We start from the raw sequence: 27,936 nt of genomic DNA on the forward strand, positions 1-27,936 counted from the left end.
TAAAAATTGTATGCCATCAATAGATTGGTATGTGACTAAGTAACAGAGGATAAGGCTGAGTGATCCAAAGTACCTGGAGTTTATTAATGAATTGGGAGTCCTGAAGAAGGGGACCAAATAAACCTGCAACTTTTTTGCCATCTAATGTAGCAATTTAAGAATATTGTTCAGATGTTTACCTTCATCAGTACCAAAATCAAATGCTTTCACTAATGTTTCAATCTGTACTTTGGCTGCTTTACTGCTTTTGTGGTTGTCTTGGGGATGGTTCTGTCTGTGCTTACTGAAGCAACATATTTATATACTGCAGTTACTTAAACGTGAGCTTGTGGATAATACCTGTTCCCATTGCAGTGTGATCTGATAATATTACAAAAAAAAGTGAGAAATGTGATCTGGCAGCTGGGAAACTTGCAGGCAGCACTAACTGTAATAGTGAAAGGACCTGCTGCTTCAGAAAACATTATCTGGTACCAAGTCACGTTATCAATGGTAAACAGAGGCTTGTATTATGCTGACAGGTTCATTTTCCAACCCTCCCACTGGCCTGCAGTGGGGTTTGAGAGTATCCCTGCGTGGGAAAGCCACAGCAAACCTGGTCTGATTCGAGCTGAGTTGTCTCAGATGACAGGATTAAGCAAATCTATGCTTCTTAGGTCCATAAAAATCCAAACTGCACATTTTACCTTTGAAAATAATGATGAATCCAGGGGTGATGATGGAGTGCTGTAAGAAGTCATGTTGAGTTGTCACGTTACACTTGAAAGGATTGCTGCCCCATATGTACTGGTGAAAGTATGAGGTGCTCAGTTTGTTGCAGTGAGACTCAGAGTGCCCAAAGTTCTTTTGTGTTTTTTTCTGATGGATTATATATCGTCAAAGTGGTTATTAATTATTAACTTAGTGAGGTCTGGCTCTCCTTCATCTGTGCTACTTTTGTTCTCAGTTTGACTGCATTAACTCTAGATGAAATATAAATGCCAGTCTCAAACTAACAATGATTAAACTGTATTATTCTGCATAGCTTAATTACATGAAGAAAATCAGGACAGGAGATCATATTTATTATTTTATTTGTACTTAGTCATGTTTTATTGGCTATAAAATCTCATGTAGACAGGATAACTTTATAAGCTGAGTAGCATAAAGAAGAATTTAGCCCTAAATTACATATTTTGAAGAGATTTTCAAAGCCTGTCATGAGATAGGCATTCATTCAAAAGGAAATAATTAGAAGTTAACATTTTAGTAGGGCCCAAAAAGGGGTAGTGATGAGGGTTGTCTGACTTATGTTCTTTCCCTTGTGCTTTTCTGCTCTAAATCTCCAGGATGTGATGCAGGAAGAAAGGACAGGATTTGTGCAGCAGCCTGGTGTGTACTTTTTGTGAGTAAAGGACCTTTTGTCTGCTGAGGGCCAGTTATAGACAGAGAAAAGCATCCATGTTTGTTATAAAAAATAAAAAAAAATCCCAACCACAAGCAGTTGCATGGTTCATTGCTGCCTGTTGCAGGTCATTACTTTTTCTCTGTGCAAATATATGATATATCATCACCTGGATATATCATATATAATATATCACGATCCAGGCAATTTGTGGACCTTGGAGAGGTCTCCTTGGAGACCAAACAGCTGTGGTGCACCCAAGGACAGAGAAGCATTTATGATACTTTTAAGGACATTGCAGGACAGAGCCAGGATGGTTCCTCCTGGGAAATAGAGGTTTCATGTAATGTGATTGCAAGATACAGCCCAGGGACCAAGGAATGGTAGGAGACAGCATCTTCTCATTCTTCACTTTCAATGGCTTTGTCCACTTCACCATATTATGCCTGAAAATGTTGAAGGTTCCTGTTATTAAAGGTGTGAGAGCATTTTTAGGTTGCTCCCAGCTTTTGTGTTTAGCTTTCTCTTGCACGATGGTGTTTATAGAGCAGCAAGGAAAAAAACCCCATTTTCAGTAATCTGTGATAGTAAGTTTATTGAGTTGAGTGGGTCTTGGGTCTTCAAAGAGACAGAAGCAGTTGTTGTAAAGTTGTTTATTGCATGAATACATCAGCCTCAAAGGCAAAGAGTTCAGAGTATTAAAAGTCTGCTAAAATCTTTTGGCATAGAGTCCCGATCTTCTGAGCAGAAGCAGCAGCAGAAGCTACTGCCACCTTTTTTTGCACTCCAATATAGGGGTATTTTATTCATAAATCATCCAATCAGCTAAAAACATGATTTCCCACACCCCTCTGAGCTTAATTCTAATGTGTGAAAGTAGTGCCAGTCCTTACACAAAATTTACCCATGTAGTTCTATCTGTTCACACAAATAGTTCTCTCTGTTCTATCTAGAAATGCAAACAATGTTCTGCTGTGTTTTCATTATATCTGGAGCTAAGTTAATTTTGTGAAAGGTTTCTACTGTATTTTAAACTAGGCTTTAGGGCTCTTTACTAGCTAATACTGTCTCTTAAGGCACTTAAGATATATTTCTACTTACTTAAAACTAAAACTTACACTCTTCATGTCTGTGTGGTTTAATATATTTCAGTTTCTCTAAAGGTTCCAATTCAATCCCTGCATTCCGTTCTCTCTCTGAGGGACTCAGAGAGGCTTCTATTTCATGCATTCCAACATAACTTGAAAGAAGGTTGCAGAACTTGAAACTGCTTCTTAGTAGTGTTCATTTTCCTTCGACTTGGACCTTGAGTGTTCCTTTATATTTGATTATGAAAATAATAAATACTTTATTTTTTCTTTGAACTACAATTTTCCCTGTAAATTACTATTCCAGAGTCAGCCAGAACTGTCTTTCTTCTTTTTATACAGGTGCCTTTCATCCACTTGAGGAAGTCAAATATGCTTTCTTTTCTTCTCCTGAAAATCAAAAATACTAAAAGTTTTTCTCCTTTTTCTAGTTACAGTTGCATCTCCTCATATTGCTGCATTTTTCTCTAGTGAGAGTCTGATGGTTTGAATTTTCACAGGTAATATTCTTGCCTTATTTGGTTTCTTGATCACATTCCAGCAAGTTTCTTCTTTGAAAAGATGTTACTTTTAAGTTACACAGTTCTGATGTTCATTGCAACATTAAGGCTTATCAGACACCCGTTTCCTAGATCCTCTTGCTGGGGGACAGAAGTGATGCTTGCTTCCAGTCCTCAGGAACCTCCCCTGATGGCCACAGCCTGTGTGACATCAGCCAGATTCCTCAGCCCCATGGAGGCATCCCACATGATTCTGTGGACTTGTGTATGCCTATCTTGTCTAAATGTTCCCCAATTCCATTCTCTTCCACTGAGGGTGAGCCTCTGTGGCTCCAGACTTTCCCATGGGTGGAACGGGGATTCCTGGATTCCTCCACCAAATTTGGTGCCCCTGGACATGAGCTTTGGTTTTCATTTTCCTTTCAAAAACACGCTTTTATTTTGCTTTTAGTACTTACCAAGAAGGCTGAACCCAGAGTTTTTCTGAATGCTGAAGCCAGGCTTTTCTCCCAGCAGCCCAGCAGAGTGCAGGCACAGCCCCACGGCACCCACCAGCCCCACGGGCCCCCATCCCTGCAGGTCTGCTCCACGCTGGGGCTCCTGCCAGCTGCCTTTGAGGCAGAGCCTGTCAGGGACTGCTGGTGACAGATTAAAACCTGAATTCACAGCCAGGTGCTGCAGTGGCCTCTTCCCGAGGTAAAGGCTTTTATAGCTTTTCCAGTTACCTTTGAGCACTCCTGCCTTTCCCGCTCGCACGGTTTAGCTTTGACTTTCTTCTCCTTATCTGTCACTAGAGAGTAATTGCCCCTTTCATAAGGACCTTGCTTTAACCTTGAACAGCAGTTCCCTGGCACCTGATGTGCATTCTGAACTATATATACTGATGAAAGAGTGAGGTACAGTCCTAATGCCTTCCTTGATGTTTTTTTTTTTTAATCTGTTTCAAGGAGCCCTTTCAGATGGGACATGAAAGCTCCCCCATTATTATAAAATTCCTTATGAAATATTTTTGTTTTGAAAAAAAGACATATTTAGAATAGTAGGGTAAAAGCATAGTCTTATCAGGCTGAAGCTGCAATATCCAAGCTGTTTCCAGTTGCTCTTATCTGTCCTTTCATTTGGTTCTAAACATGAAATGGGCATTTCATTATTAAATGCATACAGAGCCTTTCATTCTGGGGGATACTCCTGTACACACTTCAATGGGGATTTTTGCAGTATGTGGTAACTTACAAGCAAAAGGTAGATGTTTTTATGACAATACTCTGACAGGGAGTGTTGCAACAGGAGCACTGAAGAGGGAGAACTCTCCTTTCACGACATGGTTGAGGACACTCACCAAATCACAGTATGAGTGAGGTTGTAAGGGACCATAGTGGGGCATCTGGTCCCACCCTGCTGAAGTAGGGTCATCCCAGAGCACATGGAATAGGATTGTGTCCAGCTGGTTCCTGAATATTGCCAGTGAGGGAAACTCCACACTCTGTGCAATCTGTTCCAGTGCTCAGACCAGTGAAGTTGTTCTTCCTCATATTCAGGTGGAACTTCCTCTGCAGCAGTTTCTGGTCCTTGCCTCTTGTCCTGTTGCTTGGCACCACTGAGCAGAGTCTGATCCATGCTCTTGACACCCTCCCTGCAGATACTGACAGACGTTGATGAGGTTCCCTCTCAGTTCGAGGCTGAACAGGCTCAGCTCCCCCTTTCCTTACAAGAGAGACTCTCCAGAGCCTTCATCATCTCTCACACTCCACTGGACCCACTCCAGGATCTCCATGTCTCTCTTGTCCTGAGGAGCCCAGAACTGGACACAGCACTCCAGATGTGTCCCACCGGGGCTGAGCAGAGGGGCAGGATCTCCTCCCTTGACCTGCTGGCACTGCTCCTCCTAACACAGCCCAGGACCCCACTGGCTTTCTTAGCCACAAGGACACACTGCTGGCCCACGGACAGCTTGTGTCCACCAGGACCCCCAGGTCCTTCTCTGCAGAGCTGCCTTCCAGCAGGTCAGACCCCAGCCTGGGCTGCTCCATGGGGTTGTCCCTCCCCAGGTGCAGGACCCTGCATTTGCCCTTGCTGAATTTCAGAAGGTTCCTCTCTGCCCACCTCTCCAGCCTACTGAGGTCCTTCTGAAGGGCTGCACAGCTCCCTGGGGTACTGGCCACTCCTCCCAGCTTTGTGTTGGCAGGGAACTTGCAGAGGAGGCATCTGTTCCTTCATCCAGCTCATTGATAAAGAAGCTAAACAACACAGGGCCCAGTATAGTACCCTGGGGGACAGCACAGGTCTCCAGCTAGAGCCTGTGCCACTGATCATGACCCTCTGGGATCTGCCACTCAGCCAGTTCTCAATCCCCCTCACTGCCCACTCACCCAGCCTGCAACTCCTGAGTTTGCCTACGAGGATGTCGTGAGACACGGTGTCAAAAGCCCTGCTGAATTCAAGGTAGACAGAATCCATTGCTCTCCCCTCAGCCATCCAGGCAGTTGTTCCTTTGTAGAAGGCAGTCAGGTGGTCAAGGCTGATTTAGCTTTAGTGAATCCATGCTGGCTGCTGATCACCACCTTGTCTTCCATGTGGATATATGGCCTCTGCTCACAGGAATAAAACTGAGTTGTTCTGGAGCAGGTACCTTCCTGTGCTTGCACCCAGTGGCAGATGTGAGCTGGCTGTGGCAGCTCTTGTGTCTGTCTGTGGATACAACCAGAAATTCAGAATTGATTTGTGAGTGGAGGGCACAGTGAAGGCTCCAAGGCTTTCTGCCTCAGCTGGACTTGCAGGAAAAGAAATGGGTGCAGAAGCTGAGCTTTATTCAGCTTACAAGAGTAAAGCTGCAGATCTGCCAGACATGCAGAAAAAGGAAAAGCAAGAAAAAGAGTAGATGTGTTGTTAAGGGTTGTGAGCAATGCACATTCTCTAGCAGGATTAGGATGGGAACAGGAATAGGCTTGCCAAGCTAAGGGAAAATCCTATTTTTGAAAAATGAAGGGAAAAATCCTTTAATGAGTTTTGATAGGAAAATTGACAAGTATTAACAAGAATCAGGAAAAGTAGCATTTAAATGGCCAAGCTATGCAAGATGTTCACAAATCTTCAAGATGAACTCAGCAGTGATTAAGGGGAATAAAAACTTGAGCAAAAATGCTGGAGAGTACTTGAACTTGGTGTTGGCTCACTAACGTCAGTGATTCTTGCACACGTATAAACTGGGGAGATGTGAGTGCAGTGATCCCTGCAAGTGCTGCCCTTACAGAATCAAGGCCAGGATGAGAAGTCCCAGTGAGGAGCAGGATGTGTTAGTTCTGCCCCAGCATTGCACTGATGCAGTTGTTTGATAGAGCATGGGCACAGTGAATTTCTTCTGCCCGGAATCACACACGTGGATTCTCCCGTCTGTCTCCCACGGCCTGCAGGGCCTATGGGGAACTTCTGGGAAGGAAGGGAGTATGCAAGCAGAGGAAATTTGTGAGGTAGCTCAGAGACATAATGGAAAGTGCTTTGAGTAGAGCTCCTATGTTTGTACAAAGGCAAGACACAAAGGCATCAAGGGGAGGATGTAAAATGCAACGAATAAAGTTAGAGAAGAGAAATGCATTGAGACACAAGTGGAGAATCAGACTGCACAGGTGGGAGTAGTGCAAAGCAGCAGAAAAGATCAGTGAAGAGCACAGCAGTGCCATGTGCTCAGGGAAAGCAGCACTGCTGCCATCAGCACAGAGGGCAGGGATGCAGAAATGGACGTGTGGGGTCCAGGGACTTCCTCTGCCTGTGTGAGAGAAGAGAAACTTGCAGGAAGCTGAGTGAAAATAGAATGGCAGTGTGACTGCTGTGTGGTAAGGACAGAATAAGTGGCATACAGGGTGATTTGGAATTCCAGCATGCTGGGATTACAGGTCATGCCAAAAATACAGAACTGCTTAACACATGTGAAAGTAGAAACCTACCTATATTAAACTATGGCCAAATTGTTTTAGCAATACATAGCCAGACAAAACAGATACTAATAATTCATAGAATAGTGAAAGCAGCATCATAATTCACTAGTTTCTCTAGGCTGAAAGTTCCTTTAGTCACCTCCTGCATGGTGCAATAGCTGTACTTGATTAGCAAAAAATAAATGTGGAGGGAAGGAAGCAGCACAGGAAAACAGATACAGCCCCTGCCTTTGGAGGGCACGGAGGTGAAGGTAGCAACAGAGAATGGAGTTTTATGCAAGTTCTCCAGGGAAGGCAGGGCTTTCCCATGAAAAGCCTTCTTGACCTGAGGCCAAAGACTTCAACAAAGAAGAGACTTCTGCTCCTGATACTACCTTTTTTTTCCTCTCTTTTCTTCCCTGAAGAAAAAGAGGACTGGTGAGTGATCTAAGATTAAAGGTGCAGTGTTGCAATTTTGGGGCATTATGTCAGTTGTGAGAGACCAGACTGCGAATTAGGGGGAAAAAAAGTCAATTCAGAGGCATTACTAGAAACCCCTTTATTAGAAGACCCAGACATAATCTTTGATAAACCCATGAATATTTGCCAAGCAAAAGAAATTCCCCAGTGCATATGAAAGCTTAAGAGACAGCAGGCAGTGCTCTGAGCATGATGAAAAATTAAAACCATTACAAGAGAGAGACCTGGGGTAGTATGTCCTGCAGAGCTAAAACACTGATCCCCAGGGAGCTGCAATGCAAGCCAAGCAGCAGCCCAGTTCTGGGTGAGAAAAAGAGGTAAAATCTGCCACAGATTATGTAGTTTTGCTGCAGGTGTACAGCGTGGGCCAGGAGAGGAGGGCTGGCAGGGAGGGCTCCTTGGCAGGGGGAGCTGATGCTGCTACAGCAGGAGATCTTCAGCCTGAAAGGAAATTTGGGCTCTTGTGGAGTTGGATGCTGTGTGCAAGCCAGTGTGAAGTTAGCAGTACTGAAAGGGATTCACAGTCAGGAGACAGCAAATAGCTGAAATTCAGGGATAGAGCTGAACATTTATCCCTGCAGAGGGAAGATGGCAACAGGCACACATAACGAATGGGGAAAGTTGCAGTTTGCTTGCTAGGATGTTAAAGGACTTTGTGTCATCCTCCTGAATCCCTGTGGGAAAATGATTGCTGTGCTTGGGGAGTCTGAGGAGCAAGGAGATTGCTTAGCAAGGTAACATTAAAGTACCCAGAGAACTCAGTTTTTAGCTCTGATTCTGAGAAAAGGATCAGTCTTAGCTAAACTGACCTTTTCGTGGTCAGTTTATGGGTACGTACTTTATACTGTCAGCTCAGGCACTGAAATTACTGTCCAGTACTCCTTGGAGACACATACCCTGTGGATGATGCTGTGTCTGACATCAGTGTCCCAGTCTTCCACTCCAGGCACTGGGATGGTCACAAAGGGAAGATGCAAACAAGTCTATGGCCAAATCCAAGCTCTGCCCACCTGTTCCCGCTTGCTGTCAGCAGTATAAACCCTAGAAACACCCAGAGCCTTGCCCTGGTTTGCTTCCAAGCCGGGCTGCAGCTCTGGGAAGGCTCCTTTCACAGTCTTTCACACAGGGAAAATCTACCAGAAGCCCTAGGTGGTGAGGAGTGGAGAGGACAGCAGCTGCCTTTCATCGTGGTGCTGTGCTGGCTGGATTGTGTCCAGGCAGTTTGTTAGCACTGCCTACAGGTACCACTATCCCTACCCTTAGTTACCCACTGGTAAATCGTCTCTGAAGCATTAATATGAGTTACTTAAATCTTTTCTGCTGCTTTTATTTAGCCTGCTTTGAGTTGCCAAGCAGCTTATTACACTTTTCACTAAACCCAGAGCAGCTGTGCAAGGCAACCCCCAGGCCATGCATCCAGCTCTGGGATGGCAGGCACCAGCCACTGGTGAGTTTGAAATGGGTTTTAAAATGGTTTGTGAAATCCCCCATCGTGTCCTGGTCACCAGTGGACTGCTCCTGCTGAGCCCAGCCTTTGGCTGTGGCTGGGATGATCTCCAGCGAGCTGCAGTGTGGTCAAGGCCAGAGCTACATCACTGGTGTGGGGGGAATTCTGCCTCTAGCTTCAGTCAGCATTTCCAAGTCCTGTTAAACCTGAATAACCACAATCCAGGACTCTTGCTTCAAATACACTGAGTGAAAATGAAGGTTCCCAAAGCTCTAGTGAAGTAAATTTGTCTCTTAAGGATACTGCTTATGCACCAGGATTTTTTTTCCTTTATGAAAGAAATGGATGTAGGGATTATAGACACAATGTTAGTGTCTACTCTTAATTTTTATACTTTCACACTGACTACTGCAGATACTTACAGGTTTGTGTGAAGGGTGTATTTACAGCTATTCACTCCCAGGACTTTCACAGGGAGGTTTCAGTATGCAAAGTTCCCTACCCTCCCATATACCAACAGCCAGAGACTGCCAGGTCACATCTGCATTAAAAGTCACATTTGTTTTAAGTTAAACTTTGAAATTGTTAGTTAAACTAAAGTTAAACTTTGAAATCTATTTAATTACACTGGTGTAAAACTGTTTGTGGATGCTCCTCTGTGCTTTAATTGAAATCTGATTTGCAGTGTTTTTTCTTTTGGAAAGCTGAATCTGTTTAAGAGTATCCACATGGGTTTGCAATTGGTTTCAATAAATAGAATTAAAACCAGGTTTTGCTTAAATTGCTGCAAGTTTTAATGCAAACAGGGCCTCTGCAAAACTGAAAGTCCCCCAATTATTCTGGAGCATTTCTGTCCTCTGTGAGACGGAATGATTTCATGTGTTTTCATGAGCGCGGTGTGGAGGTTCTCCAGTATCCAACCTTTTCCTGAAACAAGCAACCTACTTTGAGTTTAGCAGCCTCTCCCCTGCCCCTGACTGGCTCTTGTGCTTCCAATCAGGCACAGAGGAAACATTTAAACACGCAGCCCCTTCGCTTAGCCTCCCTGGCTCTGCTCAGAGCAGGAATCAGCCATGCAACTCAGCCCAGGTAAGGCCACACTTCACCATCCCCATTGCAGCCACGTTACATTTAACAGGTTTTTCCCCTCTAAGTGCCCTGATTTACTCTTTGCCCCCTCTCTGCACAAAGAGAGGGGGAGAGTAAACCCCTCCCGTGCCCCAGGAAGACAAAGGCATGCTGAGAGCAACTTGCACACAGCTGCAGCTTCACCTGGTACAGCTCCCAGCAGCAGCTTTCCTGGATGAGAGCTGAGGGCTGGGTGGGAGAGGCTGGGAATGGGACAGGAAAGCTGCCCGATGCTGTTGAGCCAGCCCAGGTCCTTAGCCCACCTCTGCACAAGGCCGGTGAGGATCCTTTGGGCATGTGGCAGCTCCCTGCTCGCCCTCTGGTGCAGCTGGGTGCTGCTTTCACCAGCACGGCGTGATGCAGGAGCAGGGCTGCCACCCACGGATGAGCAGATCCTTTGAAAATCCACGGGAGCACACACCTCCTAAAACCTCCTCTCTTCCATTCCCACTGCTGTTAAATTAGCCTGATCCCTAAGTGTGATCTTCTGGCTGCCCATGAATTACTCAGCATGGCTGCTGGATCCCTAGCTGCGGGACAGTTTTTCCAGTTGTTTGTTTTGAAAGCTCTTAAGAGCAATATACTATCAGCTGAGGTTTCTAATTAACTCTGAATAGCTAGTCTGCTGCCACTCAAGTATAATTCTCATTAGCATCTCAGCTAACAAGCTTCAGTGTTTGCCCTCCTAATTAGCTTCTAGTTAGAAGTCTTTCCCTATGCTAAGATGTGCTGCTGTTAATTGCAGTTCCAATTGCTTTTGCAGCGAGCTCCTGAGAGGCTGCTCCGGCTCTGGTTTATAAAGCCGGACAGGGATCAGTGTCTGGGCTCCTCACAGCCACAGGTTCTGTGCTCTCCTCTAAGTGTGTGTCAGAGAGAAGGGGGCACAGAGCCACAGCTTTGAAAAGGAATGAGGAAGTATTTTGCCTTTTAAACAGGTGGTAGAACTCGAAATGAGTCTGCTTAAAGCAGAGTGCAACTTTCAGAGCTAATACTGCATAAATGGCTTTCCAGGGATTTTCCCCCCATGCAGCTGTCCATACAATGGCTGGTTTTCCGTGCCCTGGGTTTCTAAGGGTTCCTGAGTGCCCCACAAAATGCCCTATTGCTGCTACTCCCAAAAGCATTTGTCTGTGGGCCGGACACAGAGTTTGTCAGGTTGGCTATTCCTTTGGGCTGCTGGCTCAGGATGGTATTCCCGTGGAATGCTCTCAGCACGGTGCAATGTATGCCTGCCAGCCGGATTAACCCCTTAGTCCCCAGGGCTTGGGAGCACTCACAGCACGGTGGTGTCAGTGGGCTGGCACTGTGTGCCCCTGAGAGCAGAGCAGGGGGACGGGGCTCAGGGGAGCGGGGTCGGGGCAGGGGCATCCCACCGGAGCGTGCAGAGGAGAAAGGTGAGTCTTGAGTTGCACGGAGCACCTGAAGCTGTCAAGTGCTTGTTCCATGGAAACAAATCCATTCTGTGCCTTTTCTAATCCCACATTTACTTCTCAAAGCGGGGAAAATACTGCTCGGCTTGGGAAGATTGGCTTGTAGGCTGTTCACTGCAGACATGGCCAGAGCCCACCCACTACCACCCCTAAACTGGAACCCACTTTTTGCTGAGCCTTCTGCAATGGGTTTAACACATCCCATGCATCCTGCTGCTCTGTGTAGGGTAAGAAGAGGCCTGCACTGAAACCAAACACTGAATTCTATCATTGCCTGGCTCCTTCTACCTGGGTAACTTTTTCCTTCTCTTTTTCAAAACTGAGGGGTAAGGTTTCCATGTTACCAAGACAAAGTTAGAAGGTTAAGGTGAGTCCTTGTCTTGGCAGAACGACTGTAATCCTGTGATGCTTTATCATGCTGTGACTGGAGGTTCTAGAGGACTCCTGCATGCAAGCAGAGTCACCCTGAAGCAACATGCAGGTGTAAGGATGTGCCCCATCAGATGCCATAATTGTGCCAATTATGGCATGCAATTATCTTCCAGAAAGAGAGAAACTCTGGTGATGAATATGCTTATGGTTCATACTCCTTAAAAAATTAATTTAAGTATCGACTGCTCACTCTAATAGCAATAGATTTAATTAGTCATAGGTCTTTCAAATCTGCTTTAGAAAAACATGTAAGAGCTTTAGATGGATCTGAGGTAACTGGGAAAGTTGAAAGGGTGAGAGTGTGTTTACACAATGTTGCATGTCTGGTGCTGTTCATATCAAGTCTAATATTCTAGTGCCAAATGATTCATTATAATTTTTTCAGCTGTAAAAAAATTCAAAATTTGAAACACAGTCCTTGATGAGAAGCTGACTTTCTTGATGTGACTTCCTATATCCAATTAATGTGTTGGAAAGTGGCAGGAATGATGGTGAGCAAATCTGAGTGTTTGAATCTATTTCAGTTATGTATCAAAGAGGCATATTTAAATGAGCTGCTTAACCTCTGTTATCTGCAAAACTGGATTCCAAATCACAAATATGTCATTTACTGTGCTGTACTTTAGTTACAGATGGCACCATAAAGTGAAGCACATGATATGATAAAACTTTTTTTAGAAGCTTTAAAGTAAAACTTGAGTTTGGATATAGGGAAAGAAAAGAAATATTTCCAATGAGGGATCTGTAGAGTAAGTAGTAAATACAGATAAAGACAAGGGATTGATCAAAGGTAGCAGAAAGAAGAATTCAGAACAAAGGGTAATTTTGGTAAAGCAGAGAAAGGCATAAAGCATTAAAGTGAAAGTTCCTAGATGTACCATCTATGTCCAGCTACTGAGGGGCTTTACTTTCAGGGGAAAAAATCCCTAAACCAATCAAAGGAACTCTTTCAGATCAATGTTGTGCAGACGCTACCACCAAGTTAGGTGAGCTGTCAGACATGAATTTGTATGTCCTGCATATTTTATCCATTTGTGGTAATAAAATAATTCCTTCTTGTAGTAATGTCCACTTTGTGAGGACTTTGATGCTCTTAATTTCTGTGAGGAAAAACCACCAGAGACCATGAGAGCCTGGGCTGTAACAACTACTGCCCTTGCAAATTGCTGAACAGATAAAGCTGATTGTGGAAGGCATCTCATGATTTCTATCCTCTTTTACATGATCTGCCCTAAGGATTTTTGTCAGCAAACCAGTTTGTAGGGCTGGCTTATTGCCAGATTTGTCACATAAACTGTTTTTCTTGGTGTGATTATAAGTTAATTGGTGTCATGATCTTTTTTCTTAAGGCAAGCAATAAATTAAATTGTAGGATAGAAAAATGGTGACAAAGTACCATTTATGCTGACAGCATAGAAAGAATAATGTTGAAACAACTCATAAACACACTGATTGAGTAGGTCCTACTACTTTGACTCCATTTGGTTCAGAAAATGTTCATGAGGTTGTTTGAGTCTGGAAATAGAAAGGATCTTACAATCCTAATAGTTCTTTCTTCTAACAAGGTTGATCCAGGCCGTTTCTTACAGCACAACAGCCTTTCTGCACAGATCATTAGAGAGGGCATCCCCTTACTTATTTATACTACACATACCAGGTGTGCTGATTATGAAATTTCCCTTGAGGCTCCAGAAGGAAATGAAATCCTAATAAATGCATGAGATAGTGTAACAATGCTAGAATCTCCTGGATGAAAATCAGTCATGCTTGTCAGTGATCCTCCTTACAGTGGTTTTTAGAAAGCATTACAAAAGCTAATCTTCTTAGGCTTGTCATCCAAACTATCCTGGAGGTGTGAAGAAACTGCCCTTCCAGGGAACTTCAGTTTTCTGGTGGCAAACAAAGGAAAAAAAGGCTAGAGGAATACATTTCTTGTCTTGGGGAGGTGTGGAGGTGGCAGTGTTGATACTGATGTTGACTGTGTTTGTAATCGATATCATTGCACAGTGATGACTGAAACAGGGTCAGGAAACTGTCTGGAAAATTCTCCATCAAAATGCTGGCTGAGAAAATATGAGGACTCTGTTGTGGAAATATGGGCTGCCCTTGCCTTGGCAAGTGGAGCAATTTAATTTGGAGGAGAGACTGGTATTTGTTTGAGGCGCTTGTTATCCAGAGAGATGACTGAAATCCAAGGGAAGAAAGGGCCTTTCTCTGCAGAGGTGAATGGAGAAATACCAAAGACACTGAACTGAGGATCAGAAATGGAGAAGGACAACAGGGAATGCAATGCAGGGGTGTGAAACACCGTAAAATTGCTCTATGATTCTGTGATTTAATGTAATGGGGAAAAGACAATACTGATTTTAACCCAGAGCAATGTGCAATGACCATGACAAACTCAGTTCTCTTGTCTCTGTGCCAACAATACAATTTTTAAGAGGTAGAATGGGTAAATATATGAATAATTATATGAATTTTGCTGTTCAAAGGAGCAGCCAAAAGGGCAAGACACTTGCAGAGAACAGGCAGCTGGGGAGAAAACTCTATATATCAGCTCAAAGAAACATGTATCCTCTTCTGTCAAAAGGATTGAGGAGGACTCTGAAAAGCTGGTGGTATTCAGTAGAAGAGCAGAATGATGTTAGGAGTACAAAGACATCTATCAGAAAGTGGAGGTTGTATTTGAACAAAGAAAATAGAAAAAAGCACACAGGCAAGTTAAAGAAGGCAAGTTAAACAAGGCAGGTAAAATCAACTTTGAGGAGCAACTTGCAAAACTCCTGGAAACAATGAGAAAACCCCTGCAAACACATGGAGGGTAGGGAGCCTGTCCATCAGCAGGCTTGACAGGCAATTGCAGTGTAATAAGAACACTCAGAATACACAGGGCTGTTACAGCAAGGCTAAATAAATCTTTGCTTTACTGTTCATTATAAAACATCTCAGGGAACTCTCTTTTCTGGAGAATTTTGGTATCTGAAAGCATCTAAAAGTGTGTTTTAAGCTGAAGTGTCAGCAGAACAGGTTTAGAACAATTGGATAAATGCGTAATACTGTTGATAAAAATAGGTGGTAGCCATGGTAGCCACCCAAGAGTCCCAAATGTGGAGTTTTTAAATTAATGGTTTCCTTTGATATGAACTAAAAAACTGATGTAGCAAATGAAGGTGGCAAATGCAATGATTAAAGGGCTGGGTACAGGGTAAATCGAGCCTGCCTTGGTCAAATTTATAGAAAGTAAATGTAGACTTGTAAATGTGGCATATTGGGTCAAGGCAAAAATGAATTTTGTAGAAGGAAGCTGTCACATACCTGTGTACTTTGAAGCCCAGCAGCCAGAGGTGATTCAGCTCATTAGGCATAGCTAGACTTCCCAGGTCCCTTAGCAATAGTCATCAAACCCCCTAAACAGTCAAGATATAAAAGGGAATATGTTCCTGTAGTTTTGAACTGGTCATGGTTTTATTTAGGTAAAACAGAGGGTGGGGATTGAGTCATCCTTTTTCAAATTGCAGGCCATCACCAGGTGGTGATGGATCTCTGTTGGTTTCTCTATTGTTAAATTACCTATTAAAGCTCTAGGGAAAAAAGGAGGATTGACAAACTCACCATTAAGAAATTTTCAAGGTAGGTTAAAATTAAAGCTTGCTGTGAATATTCTTCATTTTTTCACCTAATCTAGACATCTGCAAAATAATGCAGAAAGGGAAAAGAAGTGTACACAGGCATCCACAGAGATGTCACTATTCAGGAAAATATCTTGTTGTCGCTGTGAGTAGGTCTTGGAAGGTATAAGCTCAATCCTTAGGAGTGATCAGGAGGATAAATAGGATGTAAAACACTTCAAAGAAGACCTAAAATAAAACCAAAAAAAGGTTTGTGTGTAAATCCATGATGTACCCAAGTGTTGCACAGTGTGATAACTGTGTCTGGAATAGAGAAGTAGAAATGGGACATATGAAAGCTGCAAGAATGGTCACAGGCACAGGAGGGTTTCTCTGCCAAGAGATTTAACCACAGGTTGGAAAGGACCCCTGTGATCACCGTGTCCAGACTCTCCTCCTGCTGGCACCATGGCACACAGCTTTTTCATGTGTTTCATGTGTTTCTCAAAGGCTGCCAGAGAACTGTCTGGTCCCTGAATTCACAGAGCTTGTTCAGCTCTGCCTACATGTCAGTAGACAGCTGTCCTACTCTTGTTACACCACCTATTGTGCCTTCCCCCCTTGTTCAGCAGTGTCACTCATCCTGAAAACTGAGCTAGATTCTAAAACAATTTTGTTTTGGGTTGCATCTGAATTATCTATCATATCCACTGAAAAGCTGCCCAATTTCCCCTTCCCCGTCTCTTTTATGTTTGTGAAAATCCATTTTCATATTTATTTTGACATCAGGGAAAGGAAATTTTTGAGTTTTGGCATCTGTGGGACATATGGGGAGAGGTAAGCATGTAAAGTGTCTGATGTCTTGGCTCTTTCCCATAGTCCTCATTAAAGGAAGGAAGGTACTGGGGAATTTTTTGCTCATACTGTTCAGAGAGGTGGTTGAGATAATCATTGGGAGAGAAGAGTTCATAGTTGTTTCTGTTGCAGAATAATTAGGCTGACCAATTCCCCCATATAGCCGTAGTTAAAGGAATTCTTCCCTCTTGTTATATCAGTTTTCCTTACTTTATCTGAGAAACAATTTCATACCAGTGAACCCCCTTTTTTCCCATACTGAAAATCAAGTCTGTGCAATAATGAATCAGTCATAAGAAGACCACTACTTCACTGTAGCCAGGTACAATTTTAATTGAGGATGTCTGTTTTAAGTGGGCCAACATTTTTTATCTAATCCATGTAGGAAAAAAAAAAAATCCTTCATTTTCATTTCTTGATGCATGTTGTTTTCTTGCTTGTAAAGTTCTTGAAATGCATCCCAAATTAGTGGAAGATGCCTTCAGTGATCCACATAACCATTTTAGATCTATACTATTACAATACATCCTAGATACTGTTCTCTGAGAGTCAGAGGAACTACTGGGAAGGCTCTGGGCACTCTCTGACTGTGTCAGAAGAAAAAAGGTGAGCTGCTGCCCTGGTCTATGGAAAAGACATTGGCAATTCTGATGCTGCTTCTTGTTTGAAGCACACAGGATTATCTTGGTTAGTGCCAGGCCCAGAAAAGGCACCCATTGTGATCAAATCAAGCAATATTTAGAATGTGATGCATTTGTTTCAGAGGCCAGACCAGTCTCCTGATGAACCACCCTTTCTGTCTATGGACATAGCTTGAATCTGAGTAGAAGCTGTCTTTTTAGCATTCATTGGGAGTTTCTGCTTCTTAGGGCTACTGAGTGCTGTACCAACTCCCAATCTCCAGCTTACGTAGAGCACCTTTGGTGACTGACCTAGACAGAAGTGTGAACTCGAGGGGATTTTTTTTTCAGATTTTGGCTGTATTTTGCAACCACAGAAGCAACTGTGTCATTGATGGAGCTCTGCAGTGAATGTCCTTCTCACTAGAGTATCTGCCCAGGAGCTGGGCTGAAGGGGTGGAAGGTGTTGTAGGCTGGCAGGAAGGACAGGCTGCTGAAGGCTGCAGGAGAGCTTCACAGTGCTGTGTGGGAGCTTTGGATTTTCCTCACGTGATCTTTGCTTCCTTCCATGTTTTGGGAGAATGATGGTGGTTGGTCTGAGAAAACAAACGCTGCCAAATTGTGGGGACTTAAATCAATGCTGAGCTCCAGTGCCAAGCAGGAAAGTTCTCGACTGAGATGTGAAAGAGGAGGAGGGATGCAGGGCAGTGAGAGCTTGCTTGCCTCTGAGTCAGGGTGGTGGTGGTGCCAGCCTTGCCTTTGGGTGGCAGCCCATGCTGGGAGAGTGGCACAGTGGGCACAGTGGCTTTCCTCGCGACGGGATTCAGGGAAGGTGTGTGCAGCAGGGTTTTCTGCAGTCTGGATTCTCTTTCTTTGTGGTGCAGAACACACACTGGCAGATAACACAGCAACTGCTGTGGATATCAGGCAAGCTCTGATCTGCACCTTGGTGTTCTGTGGGGAAAAAAAAAAAAAAAGCCTGAGCTCAGATATCTCCTGTGGGGTGTGGATCCATCCTGTGAAATGCACGTGGGAAATCCTTCCCAACAGGCAGAGGGTACAGCTCATTCAAGTTGAGCATATTTAGAGAGAATACGAGTTACAAAAGCATAACCCAACCCTGATTTAGGGCCAGTAAGACTGCACTCTGTATTGGCATGTGGTATAATTAATTTTTAGATATTTGATTAAGCAATGTGATAGTGCAAGGAGGATTGGCTGGCATTGCTCTCTAAAAGACAAAAGCACTATTAAACCTTGTAATGCTCCCACGCCATTGCAAATGCTGAAAAATTAACTGTAGCAAGCCACTGGAGACACAACAGTGTGGTGTTTATTCTGTGGCCATCAGCTGCTTGGCGGGATGGATCATAAGCTGTGCCTGTGTCCTTATGTTCACTTAGCAAAATGTAGGATTCCCTCATCTTTTTCCTTAGAATGAAAATTAAACAAAAGGACTTCCAAAGAATTTAATCTCTGTGCAACTGTGTACTCTTTCCTACCACAAGTGTCCCTCACACTTTGTGATGCTCTAGATACAGGATATGAAATTCCAGCAGCAGGTGTGTTCAGAGCTGTGGGGGTCCAGTGAGGAGGTTGTGTTCCTTGGCACAGATTTTTTAATTATCACCTTGCTAAGGTGAGTGGGAAATTCTGTCTAAAAATCATCAGCGTGGAATGACAGAGAATTTCACCTCTCACTTTCTTAGTCTGTGGGTGGAAGTTTAGGGCACTTGCTGTTCACTTCTAATGCTGCTGGATAAACTAATGACTGTGTCACCGAGATGAGTCTGAAAACTAAATCCAAGTCTTGTGTCAGGTTTTATTTCTGAATGGGCCTGAAACAAATTCTGGAGATCATGTACACATCTACCTACAAAACTATCTTGCTAAATATCTAAAATTAATTGCAAATATTTCCATTTACTCAGCCTTTTCACCTATCCCTATTTAGAGGGATACCTCCTCTGTTTTGTCAAAAAGTATAACTTTTCTACCTCATACCTCCTATTTTTAGGGTTGGTCTGTTTCTGTGAGATTAAAATGTATTTATTTTCTCAAAATACTTATTTGCAACTTCCAAATAGTGCTGCCTGCCCTTCTCTTCTTTCAAATGTATATCTAAAGAATTGGAAGAAACAACAAATTTGAAGAAAATCAGGCTCACACTATTTTAAAACACACCTGTAGACTTGCTCTTTAATTAAAGCCTTTTTCCTAACAAAAAAATGTAGAGCTAGCTGATATTTTATTGTGTTGGCTTGTGATAAAATCACATTGGCTAGCAATGTATTTTTAACAGCTACTCTCAAAATTCCTTTAAGATGCCTTTAAGAAATGCCTTCAGTTAAACTTTTGCAGCTAAGCTCTTTTAGTTTGAGGATGAAGAAGGTGCAAGAAGCTAACTAGGCACTCAATCATTGGGAAAACTTAGAAAACTTTCTATAGCCTATTGTACCCCAGAGAGTTTTATGATCTGCTTAGCAGTCAAGAAGCCCAGACTCTTTTTAACCTCAGCTTAAACAAACACTTAAAAATTCAAGGTAAAAGCACTTTGGTGGCGATAAGAGAGATTTTAGTTTGACATTTTAACCCTAAAGTAAAGTGAGGACTTCAAATGGTGGGAACAGATGTTTGCAGGATCTGGTTCCCTCCACAGTCCTTTTCTTGGTGTCTGCTCAGACTCCTGGAGACCCTTTTCCCACCTGTATCCCCATGCCAGCTCTCATGCTGCGTCCCATGAGCAGCTCCCACACTCTGCAGCCTCTAAACCCGGCCAGGGGAGTCAAACCTGCCCCTGCTGCTCAGGTCTGAGCTCACAGCCTTGCACTTGCTGCTTAAGATACAAATTATTGGTGTGGTGGTTTTCATATAATAACTTAATGGTTTTAATATTCATCTCAGAAGTGGTCAAACTTGGGTTTGGGTTCTCCTTCTCCCAAGGGATATTCAAATCCACCTGTCCCTTCCCAGGCTGTAGGCAACCTCTCAGCCCTTCCTATTGAAGCTGTGCCATGGTGCAGAAAAGGATTCGCAGACACGGAGAGGAGAAGCAAGTGGGGGCCTGACTGTTGCCTACCTAAAGGGAGGTGGGGAGCAGGTATCTGGCAGCATTCCTAAGGCTGATTACTATTTAATTTGCATTAAAACATCTCTGGATAAAAATCAAAACCAGCCCTGGAGGCAGAGTCCAAACCCAGTGCCTCTATCCACAGGTAGAGCTTGCAACCACCTTGCCCCGGCAGCGGGTGCTGTTTTGGTGCCACCCCAGCCACACCCTCTTCCCACAGCCACATCTTTAAATGGAACTCGAGTGACTGCTCCCTCACACCGACCCCAGAGCCAACTGAGGAGAGCTGGCTGTGCCCAGGACTCCCCAGATCCGAGGGAGCTTCACAGGCATCAGTGCTGAGGGGTTCAGCTTGGCCACAATGTGTGGATCTCAGCACGGAGGAAAGGAAACTTGAGGTACCCAAATACCTTCTTTTGGTGAAAAAGTTGGTTCCAGTGGACTGTTGGGTTGGAGGAAGGGAGAAGTCATGGCTTATTTAGCTCTGTATTTTAGACTTGGAATTTCCTGTTGTGATACTCTTCAGGTCCCTCTGTGGCTTTGCCTGAAGTGAATTGAGGGCATTTTATTGTGAGATGTGACTGAAGGACGTGCAAGGTTAACTTCAGCTCTGGAATGTCCAATTATCTTTTGAAAATTACTTCCATTTCACAGTCATTTAAAAACTTTAGAAATTTTCCCCTTTTCTTGACTCTGCCTTGTCCTTGTGTAAAATGGCTTTTACAGTACCTTCAGGACCCACCATATGTTAAAGAAAGATTTGTGATCCTCTGAAGGACAGCAGGCTGAGCATTGAGTGTTAACTTGCTAATGGAGAAGTTGGGCAGATGAGAAAAGTCGGGAAAAATTAAACCTGCGGGTGCCTTGGGTGAGACTGGAATGACTTTTAAAGAGACATCTTTGGTTTGCAGTGTTGAGATGTGCAAATGAGAGTGTCTGTCATATTCTTTAGGCTTCAAGTGAGCAGCTTTCAGCACAAAGGAATGAGTTTGTTGAAGGCTTGTGGGCTGATTCACGTTACTTACGATGGGACTGGGGAATAGGGAAGGCCTTTGTTGGTGCAGTTTGAAAGGCTAGAGTTTGAAAACTAAACCAAACCCACCTCTCTAGACCTTTTCAAGATAGCCCTGGCAGAGCACGGGTGACCCTTCTGGGTCGGTAGGACATGTCTCCTCACTCCCCTCCCCACACGGAGCCTTGTCCTGCCAAACTCTCTCTCCCCAGATGAGAAGCTCTGCTCTGGGTCGGTGATCTGCTGTGAGGAGTCCTGTGTTGACTTTAAGGCTCATGGAGGATCTTCTGTTCCTAGGACAGCAGGTACTGAAGCTTTTCTTCCAAACCATAAAATTGTTACAGTTATAAACGTGCGGGTTTGTGGGTTGAGCCTGTGCTTTCCTTCTGCTCCTCTGGAAAGCTGGGGAAGGGAATGGAGACAAGTGGTTCAGGGCTGCAACTCGTGAGTGTGTAGAAGGTGCTGTGTTGTCTTCTCTTCATCCAGAGGAGGTCAAGTTGGTCACTGTTTCAGTCCCTTGTAGGGAGTCACTTCACAGGTTGGTACCTCCTGGGCAGAGGAGCCCCTGATGTGACGCCTGCTCTCTGCGATCACTGAGCTGAGTTTTCACAGGGTTTAACTGGCCAGGGCTTTGTGCTTGAACCATTTGATTCCTTCGGATGCACTGGCTCTGGGGGTGCTCTCTGGGTGGACCATTTCAGAGATTTTAGTCAGTAGGCTGGAGGGGTGTATTTTAAAATGTGTTGACTTTTTTCTTCATGGTTTTATGAGTCCAGCAACTTTTTGTGCCTCATGGAGGACAGGCCTTCTTGCAAGTCCATATTGGACTTAATATTTCCCCAGGCTTTTACCTGCAGAATTCCTTGATGAGAATATTGCTTTAAAGACAGGCAAAGTAATTTCTTTTTTTAGGTGATGCTTATGTAACACTACAGGACACAGGAAAACAACTTGTGGCATCCAAGCATGGCTTTGATTTTTAGTAGTCGTGGTTTTGTCCTGACATGGTGCAGTCTGTAAGGACATGCAATGCATTTCTGAGTTTTTGGAGGGAAAATACAATGCTCTTCTACTTTGTGAGGTTTAATGTGCTGTAGAGCCCTGGGCTCTATGGTGAGGCCATGGTTTGGTCTTGCCTCAGCTGTTCTTTCTTCTCTTCCAAGACTTACATTGGAATAGCTACTGTTAGTGAGCAACCAGGTAAAATAATGAGCATGTGTATATATATACACACACACACACACACACACACACACACACACACACATATATATATATGTGTATGAAAACTGCGTGTATTTAGATGTGTCTGTGTAAATAAATAGCAACACAGATGGCTCTCTGTCAAGTTCAAATGAAAACCTTATTCACAAGATTTGCTTACAGTTTTACTGTGGTTTCATACTGAATTGAGCAATTGGGAGTGAAAGAGAGTTGATTTTTTTTCCATTTCTGAGTGCACTGCAATCATATTATGTTAATAATCTAAACCAAAGCTGATTTTGCTTTCTTGCATTGTAGCACTTTGAAAGTATTGAGAGGCATCTAAATTATCTTAAAAGTGAGAGTGATTCCAGAAACTTTGACTGTTTCCAGAAACTCACACTGCCTGTAGTATTTTAAATGCTTAGATGGGAACTTGTTTGTGATGCCTGCCTTAAGGAGTTCTCACTTGTAAGATAAAAACAACATAGGGAGGCAGAGTAGAATATAGCACAAAAACATTTCTAAAACATTTACAGTAATGAGCTCTATACAATACTCTCAAAATAATCCTGATAGTTGTGGTGACCAGTATTCAGGGTTCTCTTCTGCTTTTACAGTAGAAGAGGATTGAAAATGTGTATTTTTTTCAAACCAAACGCTAGTAAGTGTAAGTCTGATCCTGCTTTTGGGACCATGAATTTTATTACTGAGTGAAGCGTCTGGTTCTGCCATTCCAATGGGTGTTTTCTCTTCCTTCAAAACAAAAAAAAAAAAAACAAAAACAAAAAAAAAAAAAAAAAACACAAAAAAAAAAACCCAAAATAAACCAAACAAACAAAACAAACAAACAAACAAACAAAACAAAACAAAAAAAAACAACAACAAAAAAAAGCTTTTTAGACCTTTCTTACAGCTTTCATGTCTGGATAAATGACTCCTTTAACCCTGCAAGGCAATGCAGAAAAATACATTAATTTTTTCATCTGGGGGTCTGCCATGCCCCAGTGGTTATGGCTTTTACCCCGAGGCTGGAGGAAGCCTGGATGTCAGCTGTTGTTATCTGATAGCTGTGTACAATACCCAGAGAGGCGCTGGGTGGATCAGAGGTCAGGGATGAAGCTGCAGATCTGTCGATGGAAGAATTTGGCTATTGTGGAAGCAGGTTAAAGCAGGGATCAACACAAGCTACAGTGGCTGGTAATTGGTGGCTGCTTCTGGTATTCTTCAGATTTTAGGCAGAGAAGATCAGAGAATTCCACAGGAATATTTTGTGTAACATCAAGCAGCTTTGTCAGACTTGCTCCTTTGTTTTCAGGAAGGCAGGATGTTATTTTGGAAAACACTTATTGCCGTTTTGCTAGGTTAGTCTTGTCTCATTTATAGAGAATGTCTGAAGCCCTTGTTTCTCCATGTGTCTTGGGCTGTCCAGTCACTCCAGCTTGTGTGTTCAGTGGTCCTGCTAGATCAGCACTTCACTTAAGTTCTCCTTAATGGATTCGCAAAAAGTGATAAAACACTCCAGAAGAGGCCTTAAGGAATGATTAGTTTAATCTTCAATTAGTTCCTGCTGAGACTTGATGAGAAATCATTTGACAGTGTAGGCATGGGCTTTAATATAATCTGCCTGTCCAGTTATCATGAGGTGCAGTGTGCAGAGGAAAGAAGCTGCAAATGGAGAAAACCACGACATGAGCATTGGATGTTTTAGACTGCTGCCTGTGTCTGCTTGAGTGGCTTCAGCCACTGGGATACTGCTACTGGGCATTAAAGTCAGCCTGGGGAATATTTTCATCTCTACGGCTGGTGAGATGCTGACAAGAGGCAGTTGTACTTTTTCTGCCCTTGCTTGGCAAGGTTTGTGGATCAGGCAACAGCCTTTTAAAACCACAGCAAAAGAGGAGCTAAAGCCAGTCCAAGTAGTTTTTGCAGTAAGGGGAGTGATATGGGCTGACTTTTTAGGACCTTTGGAGTTGGCCAATTGCCTCTAATAGCAGCTGCCGAGAGTGCCTCCCCTGGGAAACACAATGTGTCCTCCTGTTTGCACAGAGAATGGAAAACACTGGCCACTAAAAGAAAATGAGACGCTGTGCTGTGAACTGGTTTGATTTTCTGTAAATTGTTTAGTCTTGTTTCTCTGCAATCAGATGGTGGTTCCTTGTTTCTTTGTTTAGGTCCCTTGTCCTACAGTCATTAAAGCTACATTTTATAACAAAAGAATCCCAACCTTCTGCGCAACTGAAGACTTGCTAAGAACATGGGGATCCTTCTGGCTGTGCAGAAATCTGTCAAGTGAATGTTCAGGGATGAAACGAAATTAGAATTCCCTGGTGCCATTCACATCTGCCATGGACTCCCTTCACACAGCTTGTCTGTACTTGCATTTTCATGCCATGTGTCTCCTGCATCTGGGTGGTTTTAGGTTCCATACACTTCAGGTCTGCACTTCCCCCTCAAACATCCCAGTTAGGTTTCTTATTTAAGCTGTATATGCCTGTTCTCCTAAGAAGCTCAGCTGGAAACAGGTTCAGCTCTCCAGTACTGAAAATCTGGTCCGTCGCTCTTCAGTTTTGTTACTCTTCAGAAAAATCTTTGCTGACTTACTGAAGGCAGTTTTTCTGCCAAAAAGAAGTCATTTGAGTGCTTGCTAATCTGCCACAGGCGAACTGAGGCCAGTTAATCCATAATTTAAATTAATCCTTTTGATTGCACTTGCATAATTGACTCAGCTGAGAAATGGATGATGGCAGATACACCGTCACTCCTTTTGGTGTAGTCTTAGCTTTGCTTGCATCCCAATCTGCAGCAGGGGAAGTTCAGATTGGACATTAGAAAGGGATTCTTCACTGAGAAGGTGGTCAGTCACTGAACAAGCTCCTGGGAAAGTGGTCATGGCACTAAGCCTGGCTGAGTTCAAGGAGCGTCTAAACTATGCTCTTGGTTACATGGTTCAGTTTTTGGCAGTCCTGTGAATAGCAGGGGGTTGAAGATCCTGATGGGTCCTTTCCCAATTGAGATAGTCTATGATTCTGTGAATAACCACATTGCAGTGGGTATTTATTGCCAAGAAAATGATTCTGTTTTCCCTGCACAGACCTACACTTGGGGCACATCTTCTGGGCTACAACACTGAATGCCACCTTGAATGAAAAGCACCAGGCAGGATTTTAAAACCACTGGTGGTACTGGACAGCTGGTCTTGAATCTGGCAAAGTTTGCATCTGAATGTGGTTTGTGGGTGTGCATTAGTTCAGGAGAACTTATGAAAGGAGGCAGATAGGCTTTCTCAGGCTAGCCAAAATGCTCCTGTGCCAGCTGGGAAATGTGTCCTTGGGCTGTGGGCTGATGAGTTTGCTGGCAGCATTGCACTGCAGCCAAGAGAGGAAGCAAGGATACACTCCTTTGTTTAGTTTTAGCCAGAACAATGGAAGATAATGCCTGGATCAGAGTAGCATGCTAAGGCTGGAATATAAACTGAACCCTGGTGGGTGGAGAGTGATTGGAGCAGAGTAGTGTGTGATAAAGAGCAGAGAGTCAATGTGAGGGGAAAACATCTGGAAGAAGCCAGGAGTCAATGAGGAACACAACAGCAATTGCAGTGCAGGCTCACGGTGAAGGCAGCGAGGGGAGATGTTGGGTCCTGGCTGGAGGGGCACACTTGGAGGTGAGAGGGGTAGATGACCCCTCCTGGCTGTCCCCAGGATGACCAAGGAAAAGACTGTATCCGTTAACCAAGAGGGATTGATGCCTCAAGCTTTAACTTTCATATTTTCCAGATTCTGTACTGCATTAGTGCGTGACTGAATTTCATGTAAAGTGTTAGCAAGTTCTCTTTGCAGTTTAGTCAGACAATCCTTTTCCAGCCCAAGAATCAAGTGCACTGTTGCAGCTTCAGGCCCAAAGAGTATAAACAGCAAATTGAGGAGACCAATCTGGGAGGATGGCACTTCATAACCTGCATCTGTAACTGGACAATTAACCTCAGTATGTAAATGGACTAAGCCTTATAAAAGTGTGAAAATTTGTGACCTGGAGTCCATCTTGGGTGTAGCCTCGGCTGGGCTCTTGTACTGCCCAAGATGTATCCTTTGAAGGCCTTTTAATAAATACCTATTTATTCCTTTAACACTGTTCTAGGTAGCCTCTAAAGGCATCAGGATCACAGGACCCCAAATACTGCAAAGCTCTGTGTTAAAAGGGGCAATGTTAGACATGCATATTGCAATAAACCTTTCTACACTGAGATGAGGCATCCTCCTGCCTATCACGAGACCTGAGAGTTGATGCTTAAGTTCCCAGTCCTGTCTTTGTCTTGGAAATGCTGTCCAGTGTTGTGGTAGCTGAAGAATTTGTGTGGATCATCTGCACAAAGGTAAAGTCATCCTTTTGGGGGAAGGATTTGCAAACACAGACCACAGAGGACTTCACAGGCCCCATCCATCAGCAGCTCTCAGGGAAACTTAACTGCCCCGAAAGAATTTGAGCATGGCATTGGGAATAAAGTGTAGTTCACTCACAAGATGTATATGCTTCCACTGTCAGGACATGGATGCTGTGGGATGGGCATCGTTGCTGTTAACCCATCCCAGAAATGGCATCTGCCTCTTTTATAGTCTCAGCTTCCATTAGCAGCCACTGAAGTTGATATGCTAGTTTTCTATCACAGCATGAGGATGCTGGTGAATTTGGTTTTACTTACATTTTTGGGAGCTCTCAGGTGGGACAGGCTTTTAAGAATACTTTTAAGAGTACTGTCTGAACTTCATATGTTACAACACTTTTCTTGAATTTCCATTCCTGAGGCTGCTTTACAGTAATACCCAAAACACCATTTTACATTTTAGTATTTAAATCTTTTATGAAGTGATATGAAAATCTCCAGTGCCCTAAATATTTTATCTGAATTTTTTTTTTTTAAATCTTTAAATTTTCCTCTGAGGGGCTGGAGAGCTGAATGAACCTTGTTAGGGGAAAGGGCTGCAGCTGGGGGTAGGCTTGGGTCCCCAAGCAGAAATGCAAGACAGCCAGAAAAGCTCCTGCCCTTCTCCATTTGGCAGACATCTTTGGATTTTAATGCTTTTTATTTTGAAAGCCCGTGGGTGATTAAACTGCAGGGCAGCAGGAGCTGATCCCATCGCTGTCCCCCACGGTGCGAGGTGTTGCCCGGGAGCTGCTGGGCTCACCTGCAGCGTGGCTGCGGCCTCAGGGCAGCTCTGACAAGGGGCTGGTCCGGCCTCCCCACGTCCATCGCCAGCCTCGGCAGGGAGTCAGGGACAGACGGGGTGGGGATGCAAACGGCTGGGAGGTGGATGCAGCCGGCTGCCAAGCCAGTAGCGGGCTGTGAGCAGCGAGGCCGGGCTTCTGGCAGCGAATTGCCAGCAACTTGCACTGCAGCTCCTCTGGGGTTGCTGGAAAAGGGCCCGCACCGCTCTTCTTTCCGGGAGAGCAGCGAGCTGGAAGCCGCTCGCTGAAGGCAGCGCTCCGCTCGCTCCCGCCGCGCTGCGCGAACCCGCGGGGCCGGAGCCGGAGCCGGGCCCCTGGCTGAGGGACCGATCAGCGCTAACCTCCTGCTGGCATTTACCCGAACACCACTGCCTGTCACGCTGCAGCGAGCCGGGCTGACAGCAGCAGCGCTCACCGTCGCCGGGGCACAGGCGGTGCGGCAGCCGGCGGTGGAGCCAGCTGCCGTCATCTGTTTTTTCGTGACACGGCTTTTCCCTCCGGCCCTGCTGAGTCACGGGAACGGCGCTCGGCACAGGGCAGACTTG

General features: G+C 44.2%; 1 protein-coding gene and 1 long non-coding RNA gene across 5 annotated transcripts in view; both read left to right on the forward strand.

The window, feature by feature from the left end:
• Positions 1-9,819: 9,819 nt before the first annotated feature.
• The window catches only part of MSANTD1 (Myb/SANT DNA binding domain containing 1), a 45,575-nt gene continuing 27,458 nt past the window's right edge, over positions 9,820-27,936 (forward strand). For 2 of the 4 annotated variants that reach the window (XM_068188555.1, XM_068188557.1), the window contains exon 1: positions 21,172-21,270. Coding sequence is in view for 1 of the 4 variants with exons in the window: in XM_068188554.1 (XP_068044655.1) it covers positions 9,884-9,899; positions 21,178-21,270 (109 nt within the window). In the remaining 3 variants the exon portion in view is untranslated. Of the gene's footprint in view, positions 9,900-21,171; positions 21,271-27,936 lie in introns of those variants that run through there. The other 2 variants (XM_068188554.1, XM_068188556.1) reach the window with 2 other exon arrangements.
• On the forward strand, positions 17,267-19,663 carry LOC137472971 (uncharacterized). Its single transcript, XR_010998535.1, has 3 exons — positions 17,267-17,346; positions 18,419-18,522; positions 19,566-19,663. It is a non-coding gene; the product is annotated as an uncharacterized lncRNA (long non-coding RNA).

The sequence above is a fragment of the Anomalospiza imberbis genome, chromosome 4 (assembly GCF_031753505.1).
Source record: "Anomalospiza imberbis isolate Cuckoo-Finch-1a 21T00152 chromosome 4, ASM3175350v1, whole genome shotgun sequence".
In the NCBI taxonomy this organism is placed as follows: domain Eukaryota; kingdom Metazoa; phylum Chordata; class Aves; order Passeriformes; family Viduidae; genus Anomalospiza; species Anomalospiza imberbis.